At 51.6% G+C, this 21681-nt stretch overlaps 1 protein-coding gene across 1 annotated transcript in view; it reads right to left on the bottom strand.

Annotated features, from left to right (window-relative positions):
* Nucleotides 1-20724, bottom strand: part of GNAO1 (guanine nucleotide binding protein (G protein), alpha activating activity polypeptide O) — a 128268-nt gene extending 107544 nt beyond the window's left edge. The window contains exons 1-2 of the mRNA XM_014957356.1: nt 20705-20724; nt 6184-6325 (exon numbers count right to left, since the gene is read on the bottom strand). Of these exons, the coding sequence (XP_014812842.1) occupies nt 6184-6325; nt 20705-20724 (162 nt within the window). The remainder of the gene's footprint in view (nt 1-6183; nt 6326-20704) is intronic.
* Nucleotides 20725-21681: the final 957 nt, after the last annotated feature.

The following is a 21681-nucleotide window of genomic DNA, read 5'->3' as shown; positions in this document are numbered from 1 at the left end:
AAGAGGGGAGATGGAGCTGAGATGTGGGGAAGAACTTGTTTGGTGGGAGGGTGGTGAGAGCCTGGCCCAGGTTGGCCAGAGAAGCTGTGGCTGCCCCATCCCTGGAGGGGTTCAAGGCCAGGTTGGAGGGGGCTTGGAGCAACCTGGTGTGGTGGGAGGCGTCCCTGCCCAGGGCAGGGGGTGGCACTGGGTGGGCTTTAAGCTCCCTTCCAACCCAAATTGTTCTGTGACACGCATGCTGTGGGTACTGCATGCAGCAAGCCAGGAGACTTCAGCAGACATCCAGACAAATGCTGACACCAGGGAAAAATAGGGTGGCTAATGGCCCCCTTATTCCATTTTCCCTTTTCTCCCCCTCCATCCTGCTCCTCTACAAAGCAGCTGGAGTTACGCTTCACGGTAGTGAAGTTCCCATCGCTTGCACCAGCCGACCAGCAAGGGGTGGCCGTATCCCCGCTGCAGCCCCAGAATCACAGAATGACATGGGGTTGGAAGGGATCTCTGGAGAACATCTAGTCCAACCCCCTGCCAAAGCAGGGCCACCCAGAGCAGGTCCCACAGGAACGTGTCCAGGTGGGTTTGAATGTCTCCAGAGAAGGAGACTCCACCACCTCCCTGGGCAGCCTCTGCCAGGGCTCTGCCACCCTCACAGAAAAGAAGTTACTCCTCAGGTTTAGGTGGAACTTCTTATATTCAAGTTTGTGCCCATTTCCTCTTGTCCTGTCCCTGGGAACCCAGAACCCCAGGGCTCCTGTGTCCATCCCCAGGTCAACCACTATCTACCAGTCAGCAAAGGGAGGCTTCCTACCAGCACAGCGGTGCCCAATTCACCTCGCTTGCCCTCCTCAAAGTTACTAGCAGGTTTTTTTTGGCATTTCTCAGAGAGCTTGGGTTAGGAAGCCAGCTGGTCTACACAGACACCTGCCTGAAATGAAGTAAAACCCACAAGTATCTCGAGCTGATAAGCAGAAAATAGCCAGTTACACAGAAGCAAGTCTTACAAAAGAGAGCTCATCCCACACACTGCTCCCTTCCAACACCTGGGAGGAAGTAGGTGACAGCGGCCGCGTCCCCCCGTCCTGCCACTGCCTTGGTGCTACAGTTTGAGGAACCCACAACAATTTATTGTAGTTCAGAGAATTATTCTCTCACCTTTCCATCAGGTCAGGGCAACGAGGGAAAAAGAAGGAAACCCCAGGGTTGAAATATGAACCGGTTTAATAGAATAAAACTAGATAACTAGCATTAATAACACTAAAGAACCACTATTGATCCCGGTACCGATATAAAACACACAAGGTCTATCCCCAGCCCATCCCAGGTGTTGTTTGGTTTAGCTGAGGGTTCAGGTGCCACACACTACATATAGCATAAGGTCACCGCAAACACATCGTGCTACGAAGCCTGAAAGCAAAAAACATCCCCTCTTAAATTTTTTTTTTAACATTTTAGCTGCTTTTTAGTCATCCCTTCCAGAGTCGAAGCAGACGTTTCCGGATCCCCACTGGGATAGAAGTTCAATTGGAAGGCCACCACCCTGCCACCTCCAGACCCCGAGCGCTGGAGCTGTGACCCTGCCACCTCTGCCACCGGTACCCGAGCCACGCCATCGACCAGGGCATCCTTCTTGGGTAATTTCTGAGCAGTTTCAGCCTGTTTCTGCCTGGATTATGCTCATATGAACGTGCTCTACGGCTCTTTCATACCAGCCTGCAGGGGTGGTGGGCTTGCCTGGACAACCTCGTTGTAGCCCAGGACCACCCCAGGTCCCTGCCAGCCTGCAGGCATCTTACTGACCCGCTGAGGAAGAGACTTTAGGCTTCTTCTGGTTGGGATTTCTGCAGCCGGGCTTTGGAAGCGGCTCTTCCAACGGGGAGATTGAAAATCCACCCCTTCCCTGCCCTTCCTGCTCCATCTGATCAACCCACCCCAACTGACTTCTGCAGTCCTGGCTTTAAATCCCCGTTTCCCCTTGGCTCCGCCTGGGTTGGCTGGAAGGGAATCAGTGAGGAGATTGCTTTATTAATACATTTGCACTTTAGAGAACCGTTTAATCCAGAGGCCGCACGGTACGGCCTGACTCTTTCCTGCCTCTTAATCTGATTATAAAGGTAAGGACTGAGTAATGCCCTACTGGCCAGCTGGAGGGTCTCGAGTAGCCAGATGAGAGGAAGGCTCTGCTCCTCTTCCGGCGTGTAACCATCTTCACTTGGCTATTTGGGGCTCCACACCAAGGGCAGTGGTGGCCCTGGAGGTGACGGACACCCACAGACGCAGCCCGGATCCTGTCTCCTCACTGACTGCTCCTTTTTTGCCTGCCCTATTGCAACATGTAAAGGATTTTCTCTCTCACAACCCCAGAGAGTTGGGGGGGTTCAGCCTGGAGAAGAGAAGGCTCTGGGGAGCCCTTAGAGCCCCTTCCAGTCCCTAAAGAAGGGGGGCTCCAGGAAAGCTGGGGAGGGACTCTGGATCAGGGAGGGGAGCCCTAGGAGGAGGGGGAAGGGTTGGACCCTGAAAGAGGGGAGATGGAGCTGAGATGTGGGGAAGAACTTGTTTGGTGGGAGGGTGGTGAGAGCCTGGCCCAGGTTGGCCAGAGAAGCTGTGGCTGCCCCATCCCTGGAGGGGTTCAAGGCCAGGTTGGAGGGGGCTTGGAGCCACCTGGTGTGGTGGGAGGTGTCCCTGCCCAGGGCAGGGGGGGGCACTGGGTGGGCTTTAAGCTCCCTTCCAGCCCAAACCAGTCTGTAATCCTATGATTTGTGACTTTGCACTTGCACAGCTTTTCTGCAGTTTCAGCCCGACCTTCTGGGCTGTGTGAGGTGATAACGTGCCATGAGCTGGCAGGACGTGCTGAAGGACACCAAACTAAGGACCGAGGTGCTGCCCCCAGACCGTGAACCTTCTGTGAGCCAGGTACGGCTGCAGGAAAACCCGCTCCCCTCAACAAGGAGCAGAGATAAAAGTGAAATCCCACACGCAGACTGTGTCGTTCTCAACCAGGGGACAGGTCCTTATCAGCGGAGAGGGTCAGCAAGACCTGGGGCATCTGCTTTTCATGATTTATTTTGTCTTTTTAGCTCACATTTCCTACATTGATCTCACTTTGCCTGACTGAAGCTGAAGGATTTAGTCTGGACTCTTCCCCCAGTCTTTCACATCTATTAGACTAAATACTGGCGGAATAATTAAGGGCAGGAGAAAAATGAGAACAGTGAGAGAGGATTTGATTATTTTACCTCAATAACAGAAGCACAGAATCATCTCGTTCGCATTTATTGAGTAGGGGAGAGGGTTTGTTTTTGCTCTGACCGCTGTCAGGGTGCCATTTGAAAGGGATACAGGGGCAGACGCATCTCCCATGAAGCCAGGGAGGGGGAAGATGTAAAAGCCAAGGAATCCCTGGGGAAAATCTGTCCTGGCTCCGTGCCCCCTCCTTCCCTGCTGCTGAATCAGGCCCAGAGCAGCCACAGCCCTGGCTCCCCTTCCCCAGCTCCCTTCTCCTTGGGGCTTAAGTGATGAGTAGGGGAAAATCCCCCCCCACTAAAAGATTTGCATTGGGAACCCTTGGCTGAGGAATGACTTTTTAAAATAGAAGAGCTTTGCTTGAAAAGGGATGAACCACGTAGCATAATACTCAACAAATCGCCTGTTTAATGGCCTCCCTTTATAGCAGCTGTGCATTAATAACAAAAGCGGGGCAGCAGAAGCCGTGTGCTTCTTTGTAAGATTAAAATAAATACTATTTCCTCCTAATACCAGGAACTTTCTGCAGAGGTTGACTGGGGGGGGAAGGAGCAAGTGGAAGACTACGGCCGGAGGGACTTTGTTTCTTTCCCCTTTGCCTGCTGCTGGATGAAGGAATATCCTTCCCACCTACAAAGGTTGAAGACGCTCTGGATCTGCCCTCCCAGACCCTTGGCTGGTTTATAATGGTTTGTTGTCAGCATCACACAGAATCACAGAATCACAGAATCTTCTAGGTTGGAAGGGACCTTAAAGATCATCTTGTCCAACCGTCAACCTCACTGACAAAAATAGACACCCACACAACAAACAAGGAGCATCATCACTAAACCATACCTCCCAGCACTACATCAACCCGGCTTTTGAACACCTCCAGGGATGGGGCCTCAACCCCCTCCCTGGGCAGCCCATTCCAATGGCTGAGAACCCTTTCAGGGAAAAAATTTTTCCTAATATCCAGCCTGAACCTCCCCTGGCGCAACTTGAGGCCATTTCCTCTTGTCCTGTCGCCTGTGACTTGAGAAAAGAGACTGACCCCCATCTCTCTACACCCTCCTTTCAGGCCTGACACCACTGTCAGACAGGAGTAATTCCTCTAGGACTAAACACTCGAGGGGAAACTAGGCTGAGGGAGAACTTAACTTGCTTTTTACTTCAATTTTTACGCAAATTGGAAGCCGAGTGGTTCATGCTGGACAAAAGGCATCCTCGGAGGATGTCAGACCGGATAAAAGCCCTGAGCAACCTGGTTTGACCTCACAGCTGACCGTGCTGGGGCTAGACACCTCCTGAGCTCCTTTCCAGCTGGGGTTACCGTGCGATCCCAGCAACATTTGGCCTCTTCTCCGTGGGCGTATGAAGGGCCACCACATTTTGTGCAGCCTCCTCCATCCCCCAGCTCTCGTTCCCGGCAGCCCCGGTAACGGCTCTCCCTGCTCCATACCCCTGGCACTAAAGCACTGCTGAGTTTTCCTCCCCAAATCGGGACTTCAGGCATTAAAAAAAAAAAAGAGAGAGAAAGAAATTTCACATTTTAAAACCGTCTGCCACAGACTATTTATCAGACACGGGGAATGATTTGTTTCTGTTTTCCTGGGCATAGGTTTTTAGCTGAGACAAGATACGTTGCCTTGCTGAGAGCTGAGTCACCGAGTAATCAACAGATTAATGTATTCAGCTCGAAAGCCATCAGCATTAGTTCTCGGCAAGCTCACAAGAACTCCATTATGGGATCATCTCTCCGTTTGGGATGGAAATGTCTCCAGGATTTAGAGTCCCTGTGGGAAAAAATCCCCAGATGCAAAGAAATCAAAACGCTCCTTTGTGATTGGAAGAAATAAGGTACCTCTTCACACAGTAACACACCAGCAGGGTTTTGGCATCCTTTCCAGTGAATGCTTTTATTATCAACCCTCAGATAAGGAGTTTGGGGTATGTCGTACATCTGTCATTTGAGAGCTACCTAAAAATAGTCACGACAAACTCAGTGGCATGTAGGACTTCGCCTTGACCGGGTCTTCAATCTAAAATCATTTCATTTCCAGTGAAACCAAGAAATTTTTGCCATCCTCTGGGACGGCAGCCTGCGAAAAGGGTGGTCTTGGCTTCTCTGGGGCTCCAAGTTTCTCTGTGTGGGCTTGGGGCGAGCCAGAAACGCCAAGTAGGAAAGGCAGAGGGCTGTCAGGGGCACCTCACAGAGGAGCCGCTGTTTAAAAATAGGGAGCTGGTCGAAGCAATAACAGAACAGCAACTGTAAAAGGACAGGCTGGCTTAGGTGTGTGGCACGAGAAGGCTGCCAGGCATCACGTCGTTATTCTGATAACCCACACGGTAACGCTGCCGCGCGGAGGCACCTCGCTGGGGTGATGCCTCCTCCCCTCCGCAAGCGGGACCCCTGTGGTTCACATCCCCCACGGAATGGGGGATGCATGAGTAAAAAGCCTGTCAAAGCCCCCCCAAAAGTCGACTTAAGCCTAAAAAGCTTTCCGACATCAGCAGCAGGCGGGACGGGGCGGGAAGGGCAGCGAGACGTCGTGACATTTCTCCTGGCAGCCCGCCTCCCCGGCGCAGGCACAGAGAGGACACACGCGTTCTCCCTGCTTGCCCACGCCTGGCAGGCTGGCCCTCAATAACCAAATTCTTTCTCTCTTGCCCCCAGGGCACGAGAGACTGCGGCTGTTGTGACACAGAGGTCCCCGGGGCCACCTTTCCCCGCGTAGGTGGTACCAACAGCACATCGCGTACCATCACGCCTGTGCCTCTGGCTGCTGTTGCACAAACCATGTACACAACGGTGGTGTAAATCTTCCTTCCTCCCTCCTTTTAACCATCCCCCCCCACCCCAACAAGTGTGTTCAGGTTGTGCACACGCCTCCTGTCCATGCCCTGGAGTCTCCAGGCTCTCCAGCTCCCTGTCCCCGAGCGGTGGTGGTTCTCACTCACCCGCCGTTCCTTGTCGCCGTACTCGATGCCCAGGGTGTCCATGGCACGGACGATGGCTGCCAGCGACTGGATGGTGTTGCTGTAGACCACTGGCTTGTACTGCTTCACGTCTTCTCCAGAGAAGCCATCCTCGTGGATGATCCTGAAGAAAAAAAACACAAAGGACAAAAACCTCTTGAGAATGGCGTTTCAGTCGGGGAGAGTGGTCAAAAGACAGCCGGGCTCTTTTGAAGAGCACATCTGCGAGCTCAGTTCGCTGAATTTAGTCAGCATTTCTTTTTTACACCTTTCTAGTTGTTCACCAGGAGTGTGCCAGGGATCAGCATCCCTTTTCCTCTCTCTCTCAAGGAGGTTTGGTGCGGGGTGGGCACATTCGGTACCACCCTCCCAACCCAACCATGAGCAACACCGCCAGGAGCCCCTCATGTTTGTGTTCTCACTAGTTCACAGAGGTGAGGTTTCCAGGTCCTATATTATCTTTACTGTCCAGGTCTATGGGATTATGGTCAGTGCTTCCAATGACCACCAGCTCCAACCTTAACCACTGAAACAAGTGGTAGAAAAATGTCCAGGTCTATGGAATTATGGTCAATGCTTCCAATGACCACCAGCTCCAACCTTAACCACTGAAACAAGTGGTAGAAAAATGTCCAGGTCTATGGAATTATGGTCAATGCTTCCAATGACCACCAGCTCCAACCTTAACCACCAAAACAAGCAGCAGAACATCTTAGTCCTTGCCCAGTCCGTTCCATAGTACCTCCTGGGGTGCCTTACAAAAGAAACCAGAGGCAAAACACGCCCATACACATGGGGACACGGGCATGGATGACTTAGTTGTGTAGCATTAAAGTATTTACAACCCTTCATTACAACCCTTTCCCTCCTTCCCCCTCCCTTTAAAAGCAGGTTTTCTGCCTAGGGGCATGTCATGTTACCCCTTCCTGAAGCCTGGTGGGAATGAGACCCACAGTCCCATCAGCCCTACATGTGGATGCTCCGTGCTTTAGACCCTACCAAAACCCTCAAAAGGAACTATTTGACGGAACGAGCCCCTTGCCCAAGTCAGAAGACCGACCCCTGTGATTTCTTTATCTCCAAGTCACTCAAGAACCAAGCCCACGTGTGTCTAGAAAACAGCCAGCATTTGCAGAGCTAATTGGGTTTGACAATGATTCTTCCCAGCGAAGGCATAAGTTATGATCCTGTCTCTTAAATATTGGCAGTGAGGATGATCTGCTTAGCCGAAATGAAGTCCTTGCTTGCTCATCCTCTTGATCTCCCTGGACAACAGCGAGTCCTTCGGTAACAGATCTGGTCGCTGATAAAAACTAGCATCCTGCCCGTAGCAGGATTTTTGATTCCTTTTTTTTTTTTTTTTTGGCTAAATCACGCAAAGTGAGGTCTCCTGATGAGCCTTGGCATTCCCCCCCGGGGAGAGGGACCGTGGTGGGGTGGCAGTAGCTGCGGTGCTGGGGTGGTGGTGGATGCCAGGATGCAGGACGCCAGCCCCGCATTATTCACAGGCGACTACACGGAGAGCAGGGCTGGTGACAGACACAGGCCGACAGAGACACGGATCTGCTTCCCCCAACGTGAAGCTCACACAAAGGTTTTCTAACACAGACTCTCTGCTCCTCCCCACCATGGCCTTCACCCGCCCATCACCCAGCACGGAGCTCCTGGGGGGAGCTCCTCCAGCGCCCTCCAACTCCTGGAAAAATACGACTAGGAGCAGAGGCAGACCACGACGGGCAGTAGTTCAAATTAATTGGTGTCCGGGGAATTTTTAAGCTACTGATCTGAGGAACTGGGCAGAGCCTCCTACTCAGGGGGGATGGAAACAGCAGGAGGGGCTGCTGGTTTATCTCGTCTGGGCTGAGAAGAGTAGGGGTGGATGAAAACCTTTCTCACTTAGTAAATACAGACTTTAAATCCTAGAATGGTTTGGGTTGGAAGGGACCTTAAAGCCCACCCAGTGCCACCCCCTGCCCTGGGCAGGGACACCTCCCACCACACCAGGTTGCTCCAAGCCCCCTCCAACCTGCCCTTGAACCCCTCCAGGGATGGGGCAGCCACAGCTTCTCTGGCCAACCTGGGCCAGGCTCTCACCACCCTCCCACCAAACAAGTTCTTCCCCACAGCTCAGCTCCATCTCCCCTCTTTCAGGGTCAAACCCTTCCCCCTTTTGCTGTGGCTCCCCTCCTTGATCCAGAGTCCCTCCCCAGCTTTCCTGGAGCCCCCCTTCTTTAGGGACTGGAAGGGTCTGGAAGGTCTCCCCGGAGCCTTCTCTTCTCCAGGCTGAACCCCCCAACTCTCTCAGCCCCCCCTCCCAGCAGAGGGGCTCCAGCCCTCCCAGCATCTCCGTGGCCTCCTCTGGCCCCGCTCCAACAGCTCCATGTCCTTCCCATGCTGAGGACCCCAGAGCTGGACGCAGTGCTCCAGGTGGGGTCTTCCCAGAGTGGAGCAGAGGAGCAGAATCACCTCCCTTGACCTGCTGGCCACGCTCCTTTTGATGCTTGCCAATTTTTCAAATTATTTTCTGTAGCTAGTTTTGATTTTAATGAAGAGTTATGGGGGACAACAGACATTCTACTCTGTGGCTTTTATTTTGGGTGAATCCAGTGCTTGCACTGAGGTTTGGAGCAGCAACGTCTGAGTAACGGGGAGGGAGGAGGGCCAGCAGAGATGTGTGCTGGCACCGCATCTCACGGATCATTTACTGTTACTCAGATAAGTTGCTGAACTTCTGGGAAATGTGTTCTTTGTTGCAGTCAAACCTGAAGAGTTATGGCTGGCACAAAGCATGAGGACCTGCATCCATCCCCTCTGAATTCATGAGTGACTGTGCAGCACTGGGGGACTATCCCAGCTCTGGGGAGGGCAAAGCAGGGGGTCCCGTGGGAAGGAGGCAGCAAAAGCATCACCAGAAAGAGTTCATTTTTTCTGCTTGGTTGGCTCAGGGTTGGGTTTTGGGGCAGAGGGGACTAATGGCCAGAGAGCAGCCCTGAGGAGAAGGACTTGGGGGTGTTGGTGGATGAGAAGCTCAACACGAGCCAGCAGTGCGCACTGGCAGCCCAGAAAGCCAACCCCATCCTGGGCTGCATCAAGAGAAGTGTGGCCAGCAGGTCACAGGAGGTGATTCTGCCCCTCTGCTCTGCGCTCCTGAGACCCCACCTGGAGCACCGTGTCCAGCTCTGGAGTCCTCAGCACAGGAAGGACATGGACCTGTTGGAAGGGGTCCAGCGGAGGGCCAGGAAGATGCTCAGAGGGATGGAGACAGGCTGAGAGAGCTGGGGTTGGTCAGCCTGGAGAAGAGAAGGCTCCGGGGAGACCTTAGAGCAGCCTCCCAATATCTGAAGGAGCTCCAGGAGAGCTGGGGAGGGACTCTTTGTCAGGGAGTGCAGGGACAGGACAAGGGGCGACGGTTTTAAATGGGAAGAGGGGAGATTGAGATTAGATACCAGAAAGAAATTCTTTGCTGTGAGGGTGGTGAGAGCCTGGCCCAGGTTGGCCAGAGAAGCTGTGGCTGCCCCATCCCTGGAGGGGTTCAAGGCCAGGCTGGAGCAACCTGGTGTGGTGGGAGGTGTCCCTGCCCAGGGCAGGGGGTTGGAACTCGATGATCTCTAAGGTCCCTTCCAACTCTAACCATTGTATGATTCTATGAAATGTCGGTTCTGGGGCAACTAAGGGAAAGAAAAGTTAAAGGAAGAAAAAAAAGGGGCGAGAAGAGAATGGGCAGGAGGAGCAGTGTGAAGAGGCAGGAGGATGCAGCTGAGACTTCTCTGGCCCAGCCGTTGGCCATGGTGGTAGGGATGGGAGCAGTGCTGGCACCACGGACTGGCTTCCTCTCCTTTCTCCACTGGGAAGCATCAGCTGGGACTCGGTACGGCTGAAAAAGAGGGCTGAGCAGCTGGAGAGGGAAAGGGGTGAGCTTTGGTCGTCTTCAGAGTTTAAACCACCTCTGGCCTTGCACCATGAAGTTGTTGCCTGACATTTTCACTTCTAAACACTCCGCGTTTCTAAATACTCGGGGCATTAAAGCTCCCCCATCAAGTGACGGGGCTCCTCGCCTCGACGGGGCAGAATTAAGTGGTGCAGAGTGGCTTTGGTGAGCCATTCTCCCTCGGTGACTGGAGCGACGTCCTTCAAAGTGTGAACATAAAAGCGTTACTTCTAAAAAGGGGGCAGAAAAGAGCGTGGAGGAAAAAAAAAAAAAAAAAAAGAAAAACCCACCCCGATTGTTCTGCTGTGAAATCTCCCTGGGAAGGCAGCCACGGCCACTGAAAGCAGCGCTGCGGATGCCAGGGCTGGAGTTCTGCCGTAGGAAGTGCCCACGGATTAATCAATCACAGCAGTTAGCACATTACCTAATATCTGAGCGAGCAAATCCCCACTGACTAGTGCTGTTCCAAAGGCCTCGCTAGGACACTGTGAACTGGTTTATTGTCCTATATGCTTTTAGCAAGCGTTTCTCCTCCTGCTCGCCTCGGCCATCCGATGGCTGGGCTCCCATGGCAGCTTTTTCCATGGCCTTTTGGAAGCCTTCACGCTGCTGCTCACCCCTTTGGGATAGACTTTTCTCCCCTTTGGGACAGACTTTTCTCCTCGCCTGCCGTTGCACTCTACTGCCTAGAGGACACCCGAAGCTCCAGCGAGGTATATTTTTAAGGGAGATGGCTTGAGCCCAGCCGGCGTGCCCCCAGGACACAAGGAACCAGTGGGGTTTGGGTACTGGGGTGAGCTGCCACCAGTTAAAAAGCAGAGAGTGTTAGGAACCCATAGAAGTGAGCAGCGTGTGGAGGCTGGGAAGCCTTTAAAGGCTCAGGCAGGGGTGTGTTAGTCCTCGAGCGAGGCACAAATTGATGGGAAGAGAGAGAAAAATGTGAATCCCCCTGTTTTCTGAATGGCTTGTTATTCTTCCCCACGTCTGGAAGACAAAGGGAACTGCTTTGGGCAGGTTCCTCTCTGCCACAGCAGAGCTGGTTCTCTCCCGGGGCAAAGGAAGAGAAGGGATTTGAGAGGATCCCCCAGGGGCTGGGGCGGAGGGGAGGGGGGTTGGAAAGACAATGCTGTAATCTTCAAAAGCGACTCTGAGCAATTAAAAAGCAATTTCATTCACGGAGTGACTAATGAAACACCGGGCTCTGAATGGAGTGGTGAGAGACAACTGAAGGAACCTGATTGTCTGCTCTGCCCGCTCCCTGCCCCTTGGCCGCCCGCAGCAAAACCCGGACATTTGCACCTTCTGTCGTCACACTCATTTCAGGATGGCATTAACGGGCAGGTATTTGCTGGGAAAAACGGTTCCACTGCAGATCAGATCTTCTGCCATCCCCCCAGCAAGTCATTAAGCCTGAAGAAGCGCCCAGTGCCTCAGCGATTATTGCTTAATTACAAAATAAATGAAATACTTGGAAACGGGGCGGGGGTGTGTATGTGTGTGTGTGCGCGCGTTCTGCGTAGCAGCTGGCTTTGGCTTCTGTTCAACGAAGCACTTAGATGCCTTCAGCCTCTCCCTGCAACACCAACGTATTAAAAAAAGGCAAAGCCAAAGATAAGGCTGCCCGATGTCCCCGCTGACACAGCTCCGGGGGTAGTGCTGTGCTGGGTTCAGGCAAGGAGCCACTTTGCCCAGGTCACTCCTGGGGAGAATTCTTGTCCATCTGTCCTGAAAAACTCCTGGAGAAGAGGCTACAGTCCCACCCCCCCAGCTCCCCAGCCCCACTCCAGCCCCAGACGAGCTATTCCTTCCAGCTCTTCCAACCTAGAACATGCAATGACTCTTCCCTGGACCTGTTGGAGCAGGTCCAGCAGAGGGCCACGAATTTCACTGAATTTTTAGAGTTGGAAGGGACCATAGAGATCATCTAGTCCAACTTCCCTGCTGAAGCAGGATTGCCTAGAGCTTGTCAGAGCATGTTACTCAGGAGCATCCAGGTGGGTCTTGAAAATCTCCAAAGAAGGGGACTCCCACCCTCCCTGGGCAGCCTCTTCCAGGGCTCCTGGAACAGATGATGAAGATGATCAGAGGGATGGAGCCACCTCTCCTATGGAGACAGGCTGAGAGAGCTGAGGTTGTTCAGCCTGGAGAAGAGAAGGCTCCGGGGAGACCTTAGAGCAGCCTCCCAAGATCTGAAGGAGCTCCAGGAGAGCTGGGGAGGGACTCTTTGTCAGGGAGTGCAGGGACAGGACAAGGGGGAATGGTTTTAAATGGGAAGAGGGGAGATTGAGATGAGATACCAGAAAGAAATTCTTTGCTGTGAGGGTGGTGAGGGACTGGAACAGGTTGGCCAGAGAAGCTGTGGCTGCCCCATCCCTGGAGGGGTTCAAGGGCAGGCTGGAGGGGGCTTGGAGCAACCTGGTGTGGTGGGAGGTGTCCCTGCCCAGGGCAGGGGGTGCCACTGGGTGGGCTTTAAGGTCCCTTCCAACTCTAACCATTCTGTGATTCTGTGATTTCCCTACACCTCCCTCTAACCATTCTATGATTCTGTGATTTCCCTACACCTTCTCCCACCAGGTCTGCCTCCTTCTTGAGGCACAGCGCCCTGGACTAGACCCAGCCCTCACTTCTCTGGCCTGACAAGATCATTTTAAGCTGTAAAGCCCGTCTCCTCTGATGTGCTGAAGTACCTCTCCCACCTCCACATCGCTGCCAGATTTCATCAGGTATTTTCATCCATTTTTCATTGATGAAAATTTTGAAGGAAATCAAAACCCCTGCAGGGTCCTGGCTGACAGGGTCCTCTGCTCTGACCATGAGCCACCACTAACTGTATTCTTTGGGGATGAGTTGTGCTACTCATCCATTTCTTTCTAAGATCTGAAGTAGTTCTATCTGTTTTTCCAGGTCACTTTGTGAAAGTCAAGTGGGACCATGTCAAACCCTTCCCAAAATCTAGATAAGGCACCGACTATTCCTCTCCTACTTCTGCTGAGAAATCCAATGAGATTAGTTTAACGTGCCTCATTTTTGTATAATCCATGCTGGATGTCACTCATCTCCCTTTTTATCTCCTAGGTGCTTGCAAATTGTTTGATTGATAGTTCAGTTCTCTTCAAAGCTTCTAGAAGTTGACTGGTCTATAATTCTTACTCCTCTTTTCTCCCTCTATATTTAGAGATAGACACCCTGTTTACATTTCTTTTCCTTGTCTTCTGGTACCTCACCTGCCCTCCGAGAGCTCTCAAGGAGAAGTGTTTGTGTTTCTGAGATGGCGCCAGCAGAGTCTGTAAGAATGTAGTACCAAGTTCCTTAAACACGGCTGGCCTGAAGACATTTAATCTTATAAAACGTGCCCTTCTTGTGCCAGAGGGAGAGAGATGGCAGCGCTCAGTGGAGCCTTTGGTGGACACCTCTGCTCCCCTTCCAGTGCCCGGTACCCTCCATCCCTTCCACAGCTCTGTATCCAGGTTCTCCTTTCCTGACCAACAGCCCTGCCTTATCTGCTGCACTTTGTCATCACTCCAGAACCTCCAACCAATGCCTCTGAAATGTTTCCTGCTAAATTCAGCCAGCTTTGTGTGGTTAGAACCTGGGAGTCCTGGTAGACAATAGGATGCCCATGAGCCAGCAATGGGCCCTTGTGGCCAAGAAGGCCAAGGGCATCCTGGGGGGCATCAGGAAGAGTGTGACCAGCAGGTGGAGGGAGGTCATCCTGCCCCTCTGCTCTGCCCTGGGGAGGCCCCATCTGGAGCACTGGGACCAGTTCTGGGCTCCCCAGTTCCAGAAGGACAGGGACCGGCTCGGGAGACGGCAGCAGAGGCTACAGAGATGATGAGGGGCCTGGAGCATCTCCCTTCCGAGGAGAGGCTGAGGGACTTGGGGCAGTTTAGTCTGGAGAAGAGAAGGCTGAGGGGGGATCTGATCAACGCCTATAAATACTTCAAGGGAGGGTGTCAGGAGGATGGGGCTGGGCTTTTTTCAGTGGTGCCCAAGGGCAGGACAAGAGGAAATGGGCACAAACTTGAATGTAAGAAAAACCACCCAAAGATGAGGAGGACCTTCTTTGCTGTGAGGGTGGCAGAGCCCTGGCAGAGGCTGCCCAGGGAGGTGGTGGAGTCTCCTTCTCTGGAGACATTCAAACCCCACCTGGACACGTTCCTGTGGGACCTGCTCTGGGTGGCCCTGCTTTGGCAGGGGGTTGGACTGGATGATCTCCAGAGGTCCCTTCCAACCCTGTGTGATTCTGTTTCAATCTGTCTGCATCACTGTAAGAGACATACTTAGAGACTTCCAGTAGCCTAGCAGAGAAAATAAATCCCATACTGTTTCTGTTTCACCTGAGGTGATTTACTTTCAATCAGCAAGATGTTTCCAGCTGAATGAAGTTTTCCCTGTCAATGCACATCCCTAAAATTACAGCGATTTGCTTGAATAAAACCAGGCAAGAAATCAGGAGGAGATTATTACGCTCCAAGCGTACAGCGAGCAGATACTCTGGAAATGAACGGTCCAGTTCCTGTAAGAGCAGTCCTTGCTCCTCACCTTCACATGGGCATATCAAGGCACTTTTCAAGGTCATTGCACAGCTTTCTACACAGCCTTGTGCCACAGTGATGAGTTTCACCTCTAGGATGCTGACCTGGTGGCAGTGGTACCCTGTGCAGGACCCACAGCCCTGCTCCAGACTGGATGGTTGGGTGCTCCTCTGCAGGAGGAAAGCTCAGCTTTCCCCAGAGCTCCATATGGGAGTTCCTGAAGTCCACATGGACGGCGTGGACCGGGAAAACCTCCCAGCCAACACGAAGAGCATGAGATGCTACGGGGTGCAAAGTGCTGCTTGCAGCTGCAGGAGGTCCCTCGGGCCATGGCAGAAGGGAGGTGGCATGAAAGGGACAACCGAGCATTTGCCCACCAATGCTTGGGCTGTTGAGAGCCCCATTCATACCTATACGTTTAGGGTATAGACTGATCCCAGGCAGATTTTAGGTGAAGCATCCTGGAAAGAACACACATACAAATCTATTTTTGCTCGGCAAACTTTTCTGATTTTTTTTTTCCTCCCTTCTTCCTCTCCTTTTCTTTCAAAAATAATCTTTTCTGTTCCACGCTAATATCAAAACAGGTCATGACCTGTTGAGGCCACACCTGGAGCACTGGGTCCAGTTCTGGGCTCCCCAGTTCCAGAAGGACAGGGAACTGCTGGAGAGGGGACAGCAGAGGCTACAAAGAGGTTACTTCTAACCCCCACCACTCTGTGAATCTGGTGAGGTTGGACAGAGCTTGAGTCAAAAGAAAAAAAAAAATCTAATTTTGAAGAAAACTCTGTAAGATTTGTTTGCAAATGGGGGAAAAATAATCATGCAAAAATCTGACTTTAATATGTAGGAAGAGAAAGGGTTGATGGAAAATCTGCCGCTGGAGGTAATCAGCTACTTTTAAATTTATTTTTATCTTGATATGAGGTTAAAAAGTTTGTTTACAGGGGAGTTATGAAGCTAAATTCCAGTGATTCTCTTCTCACTCATTTAATAGCCTGAAATGCGATTAAAAACTCCTGGATTATGTTAAAACTAAATCAACGCAGATGCCCGTGACCTTGTGTTTCAAAGACTGCAAAGGCACAGTTCAGACCTCCGTGACACGGTGCAAATCTCTCAAACCTCTCCTTCTTTTCCCCCCTGGCTGTGTCTGAATGACACCTTGTACATCCCATTCCCTCAAGAAATTCCCTGAGACGGGAGATTAAGATGCCTCTTTGCCCGCTTTTTTTTTTTGGAAAAGCAAACCCAGCTTCCTCAGTCAGGGTTGGCTAGAAACTGCAAACGGTGATTGTTTTAAAAAGGATAATTTTTTCAACCTGGGGTTTTTACCAGCAGTCCAAGAAACACTGAGGGAGCCCTGTGAGAGACTCCCAGCTGGGGGGGAAATCTCCGTTCTGCAGGAAATACCTCTGGCTGACTCAAAACTGAATTCTTACCCCCCCCCCAAAGTATTTCTTGCACGCCGAGACGTTATTCTAACTGACCAGCCGGTTCATGTTAAAAAAATAAATAAGCAAATCCATCGGGTGATTGAAATGCTGCCAAGACCCCCGGCTCTGGAAATGGTTGAGATTATTCAAATCAATGGCAGAAGCCCCACGGACCTGTACGGGGCAGAAATAATTCCTGCTCTTCTAAGGCAGCTCATATCAAAGCCTGTAAGTCACTCATGCCTTCACTAAAGTTAAAGCTGGGCGTGTGCTCCTGCACCTCAACGTCTGAATGACACCTTGTACATCCCATTCCCACACGAAATTCCCTGAGACGGGAGATTAAGACGCCTCTTTGCCTCCATGCCCCCTTTTTTTTTTTTCTGCAGGAAATCCCTCTGGCTGACTCAAAACTGAATTCTTCCCCCCCCCCCAAAGTATTTCTTGCACGCTGAGACGTTATTCTAACTGACCAGCCGGTTCATGTTAAAAAAATAAATAAGCAAATCCATCGGGCGATTGAAATGCTGCCAAGACCCCCGGCTCTGGAAATGGTTGAGATTATTCAAATCAATCGCAGAAGCCCCACGGACCTGTACGGGGCAGAAATAATTCCTGCTCTTCTAAGGCAGCTCATATCAAAGCCTGTAAGTCACTCATGCCTTCACTAAAGTTAAAGCTGGGCGTGTGCTCCTGCACCCCAACCCCTGGCCAAAAAGCTAGAAAATCATGTTTTGAGCAACTTTTTTGTGTATACTCTGAATGGATCACAGAATATTCATGAATTTTTGATTGAAATGCTGCCAAGACCCCCGGCTCTGGAAATGGTTGAGATTATTCAAATCAATGGCAGAAGCCCCACGGACCTGTACGGGGCAGAAATAATTCCTGCTCTTCTAAGGCAGCTCATATCAAAGCCTGTAAGTCACTCATGCCTTCACTAAAGTTAAAGCTGGGCGTGTGCTCCTGCACCTCAACCCCTGGCCAAAAAGCTAGAAAATCATGTTATGAGAGACTCTCTTGTGTATACTCTGAATGGATCACAGAATATTCATGAATTTTGCTCCCATCTTATTTTCTGCCTGTGGATGAGCAGCCATTGAGCTAATGATGATGAGCTTTGAGACAGGTAGGGGCCAGATACCGCATCTTCCCCAAAACCTTTGATTTCAGCTCATGTAGAAAATATAGCCAGGATTCTCTTCATTTCCACTTTAATACGGACCAAACCCAGAAACAAGTGCACTAAAGAGGACTCCCAAAGTGGTGCCATGTCCATACCACTTTAATACGGACCAAACCCAGAAACAAATGCACTAAAGAGGACTCCCAAAGTGATGCCGTGTCCATGCAGTCCTGTGGCTTTTTGGAAGCGGCTCTTAAGCCTTTTTTATTATTATTATTTTCTAATTGAGTTCTACCTCCGTGCTTCATTTCATCTTCAGGCTGTTCTGAGGGGTGGTGCTTGCTTTGTTTCCACACGGTGGTGGAGAGGAGAGCTGGGTTTCCCGTGCTGTAGGCTTGATTCCCTTCATCAGGCTGGGGGGTCCGGGTTGGGTTTGGTGCCCTACATTTTGGGGACGTACCAGGGACCCCTCCACTCTGCCCTCTGAGGGCTGTTTCGGCCTTTGTATTTTCTACCAGGAAGCAGTGGAGCGACGGACTCCGTTTTGAAGTGTGTGTATAAAGCAAGTTTAAGAGAATCAACAGCCTACTGCATCCTGAAAGATAATTAATTACTGCTGATAAACGGGAAGACGCCAGTACTGATATTTCGAAAGGCAGGAATGTAGTCCACCTTTGGAATTTAACACCATAAAGTCAGGAAAATTAAACATCCCACGGCCAAACCATTGGTATTACCCACACTGAGGCCAACGGAGGGCAGAGCCAACCCCACCAGTGGTTCTAGCCACCCAGTCACCCTATTGATGGCTTTTTCCCTACAGAGACCACTGGCCACCAGTCCCCAGAGGAGTCCCAGTAGCCAGATGCACTACCCTGCCCACAAGTATTAATGACAATCTAAATGAGCTCCTCATTAACTTGATGAACTTCAACAGAGCTAAGTGTAGGGTGCTGCATCTGGGGAGAAATAACCCCCTGCACCAGGACAGGTTGGGGGGGACCTGCTGGAGAGCAGCTCTGAGGAGAAAGACCTGGGAGTCCTGGTGGACAACAGGGTGACCATGAGCCAGCAATGGGCCCTTGTGGCCAAGAAGGCCAAGGGCATCCTGGGAGGCATCAGGAAGAGTGTGAGCAGCAGGTGGAGGGAGGTCATCCTGCCCCTCTGCTCTGCCCTGGGGAGGCCCCATCTGGAGCACTGGGACCAGTTCTGGGCTCCCCAGTTCCAGAAGGACAGGGAACTGCTGGAGAGGGGACAGCAGAGGGCTACAGAGATGGTGAGGGGCCCGGAGCATCTCTGTTATGAGGAGAGGCTGAGGGACTTGGGTCTTTTTAGTCTGGAGGAGACAAGGCTGAGGGGGGATCTGATCAATGCTTCTAAATACTTCAAGGGAGGGTGTCAGGAGGATGGGCCGGTCTTTTTTCAGTGGTGCCCAGGGACAGGACAAGAGGAAATGGGCACAAACTTGAATGTAAGAAGTTCCACCTAAACGTGAGGAGGAACTTCTTTGCTGTGAGGGTGGCAGAGCCCTGGCAGAGGCTGCCCAGGGAGGTGGTGGAGTCTCCTTCTCTGGAGACATTCAAACCCACCTGGACACGTTCCTGTGGGACCTGCTCTGGGTGGCCCTGCTTTGGCAGGGGGTTGGACTGGATGATCTCCAGAGGTCCCTTCCAACCCCATGGGATTCTGTGATTTGGTGAATTAATGAGAGGTGGGGTGCTGCCTCCCATATCACTCTGTGGTTCTGTGATTTCTAGGCAGCCCCTGGTCCCCATGAAGGTCAGGCTCCCACCCTTCCCCTAAGCACAAGGACAGGAGATGCTGGCCCAGGGATGCAGCCAGGGAGTGCTCGAGGGGGGTGGAAATCCATCACACCTGCCGATACAGAACCAAGGCAACAGGCCCCCTCTCTTGCTCCCCCAAATCAGGTTCTCATTCTCCCCAAAGCCCAGCTGGGAAGGCAAAGGCACGAGCAGGGATGCAGGCGGAGGCTGCCCCAGACCCCCAGGTCCCCAGAGGAGCAGGGAGCGGCCCAGGTTTGTGTTTTATGCAACGTCAGGCCCCTGGCACAGTTTGGTTCTCCTAAAATTTGCAGTTGTGTAACTTTGGTAACGTGCCCTCTCCTGGGGCCTTTAATATTAAGATGAAATATTGAATACCCTCCATGCACCTAATTAGCTTTAATATGCATCCTGCCCGGCTCAGTCAGAACAGCAAAGAAACACAGTCAAAAACAATTAGATGAGGATATTATTTTTTTTTTCCCGATTAAAAAAAAAAAGAAAAAAAAAGAGGCAGCTGGACTCCACAGATTCCTGCAGCAGCATTCACATTCGATGAGATTGCATTTTTCTGTGGAAAAAGCCTGGGAGCCAAAAGGGTTTCAAACAGCACCAGCGGAGGCTGACAGCTGCGCTCGTCTTTGTGTGCTCCCAAATCATATTCCAGCCAAGGGAAAAAACCCACAAAAAAAAGGGTTCCTGCTCCTCCCAGTGACTTATCTCCCCATCCCCTGCAATGTGTGACGGGGTCCATCTACTATCTCCACGCTCGGCCTGAGACCGATGAGAAGGGGGAAAAAAAAAAACAACCCAACAATCCACCGGGCCAGTGATGACCCACATGAGAGAATTCTCATTAATTCCTCAGAAACGTTACATAAGGTCATTTTGTTGAATTAAAATTATTGGGATTAATCCTCTTAAATGTTCTCTTAGATGCAAGGGGGATCCAACCGCAGCTGGATCATCCCACAGCTGGTTCTAGAAAGTCAAAACAGTGTTTTAAAGCCCCATAATGGTTTTGTTAAATTCATCCCCTGGACAAGGACACAAAGCAGCTTTTTATGGCTTTTTTAGATCACTTACAACTTCTGTAAGCTGTCATTAACTATCATCAAAGCCTGAAAAATGAAGCAAACGGGTTCAGTGTCAGTTTTACTGCCCAAACCTAAATAATATTTTTGGTTTCCCATCTGCCTCATCTGAAGTGTTTTGATAGCTGGAAGGTGACTTTGCCTTTCAAAACCTTTTGAGATGATGCTCTCCACAACCAAACCTTCTTTGGACTGGAGAGGGAACAAAGGGACATACCCAGCCTTGTATTTCATCCTCACCATCAAGTACCACCACCAAATCCCACCAGCAACCTGCTCTGGTGGGAGGTGTCCCTGCCCAGGGCAGGGGGTGGAACTGGATGGTCTTTAAGGTCCCTTCTGTGATTCCAACCCCAACCATTCTGCGATCCTCTGAATAAGAACAGAGCAACTCTGTGTATTTTTCCCAGACACTAAGGGCCAGCACATGATGTTCTCAGCGTCCCAAAGCTGGGAGGATGTCGCCGGTTCCAAGCCCTCCCGCCACAAACCCGGCTTCCAGAGTCCCCCATTCTACTGGAATCCACTGGGATTCAACTTCCCCCGTGCCTAGAGCTGTTTTTTTGCAGAGCTGACGTATTTTTCTGTGTGTCCTAGCTGTACCAGCGCTCCTCAGCAATCATGTACCGTCATGAAAACACTCAGCTAAAATAAAGAGACGCTTTAAAGCAGCTTTGCTTTTTTGGGATATCAAATCCAGCAGCAAGTGTCTTTCTGAAGCAATAATTGATGCGTTTGATTAGCTCTGGTAGCAGATGGAGTGGTGATTTTTTTTTTTTTCCCCAGTACTTTTGATGTTTTAACATGTTAAGCTGAGCAGGAATCAATTCTGGAAAGAGCGATTATGCCGTTCCTCGTGTCCTGTCCATCTTCCCTGGCACCATTACAGCTTGGGGGCTCCATCCCCGACCCGGGCGCTTGCCACGAGCCCCGGGGTGTGCTGCCAAGCTGACATCAGCCTCCAGTAATCCCAGCTCGGAGATCTTTTGAGTCACGGTGTTCCCAGCTCCGCAGTGTGCTGCCTTCCCATCAGGGGATGTCACCAACCAGCACACCCTGCCAACCACAGTCATAGAATCATACAATGGTGAGAGTTGGAAGGGACCTTAAAGATCATCCAGTTCCAACCCCCCTGCCCTGGGCAGGGACACCTCCCACCACACCAGGTTGCTCCAAGCCCCCTCCAACCTGCCCTTGAACCCCTCCAGGGATGGGGCAGCCACAGCTTCTCTGGCCAACCTGTTCCAGGCTCTCACCACCCTCACAGCAAAGAATTTCTTCCTGGTATCTCATCTCAATCTCCCCTCTCCCAATGTAAAACCATTCCCCCTTGTCCTGTCACTGCACTCCCTGACAAAGAGTCCCTCCCCAGCTCTCCTGGAGCTCCTTCAGATATTGGGAGGCTGCTCTAAGGTCTCCCCGGAGCCTTCTCTTCTCCAGGCTGACCAACCCCAGCTCTCTCAGCCTGTCTCCATCCCTCTGAGCATCTTCCTGGCCCTCCGCTGGACCCCTTCCAACAGGTCCATGTCCTTCCTGTGCTGAGGACTCCAGAGCTGGACACAGGACTCCAGGTGGGGTCT

Source organism: Calidris pugnax, unplaced genomic scaffold, assembly GCF_001431845.1.
Source record: "Calidris pugnax isolate Ruff unplaced genomic scaffold, ASM143184v1 scaffold292, whole genome shotgun sequence".
NCBI lineage: Eukaryota > Metazoa > Chordata > Aves > Charadriiformes > Scolopacidae > Calidris > Calidris pugnax.
Note: the sequence above shows the minus strand (reverse complement) of the source record. Positions and strands in the feature narration are given on the sequence as shown.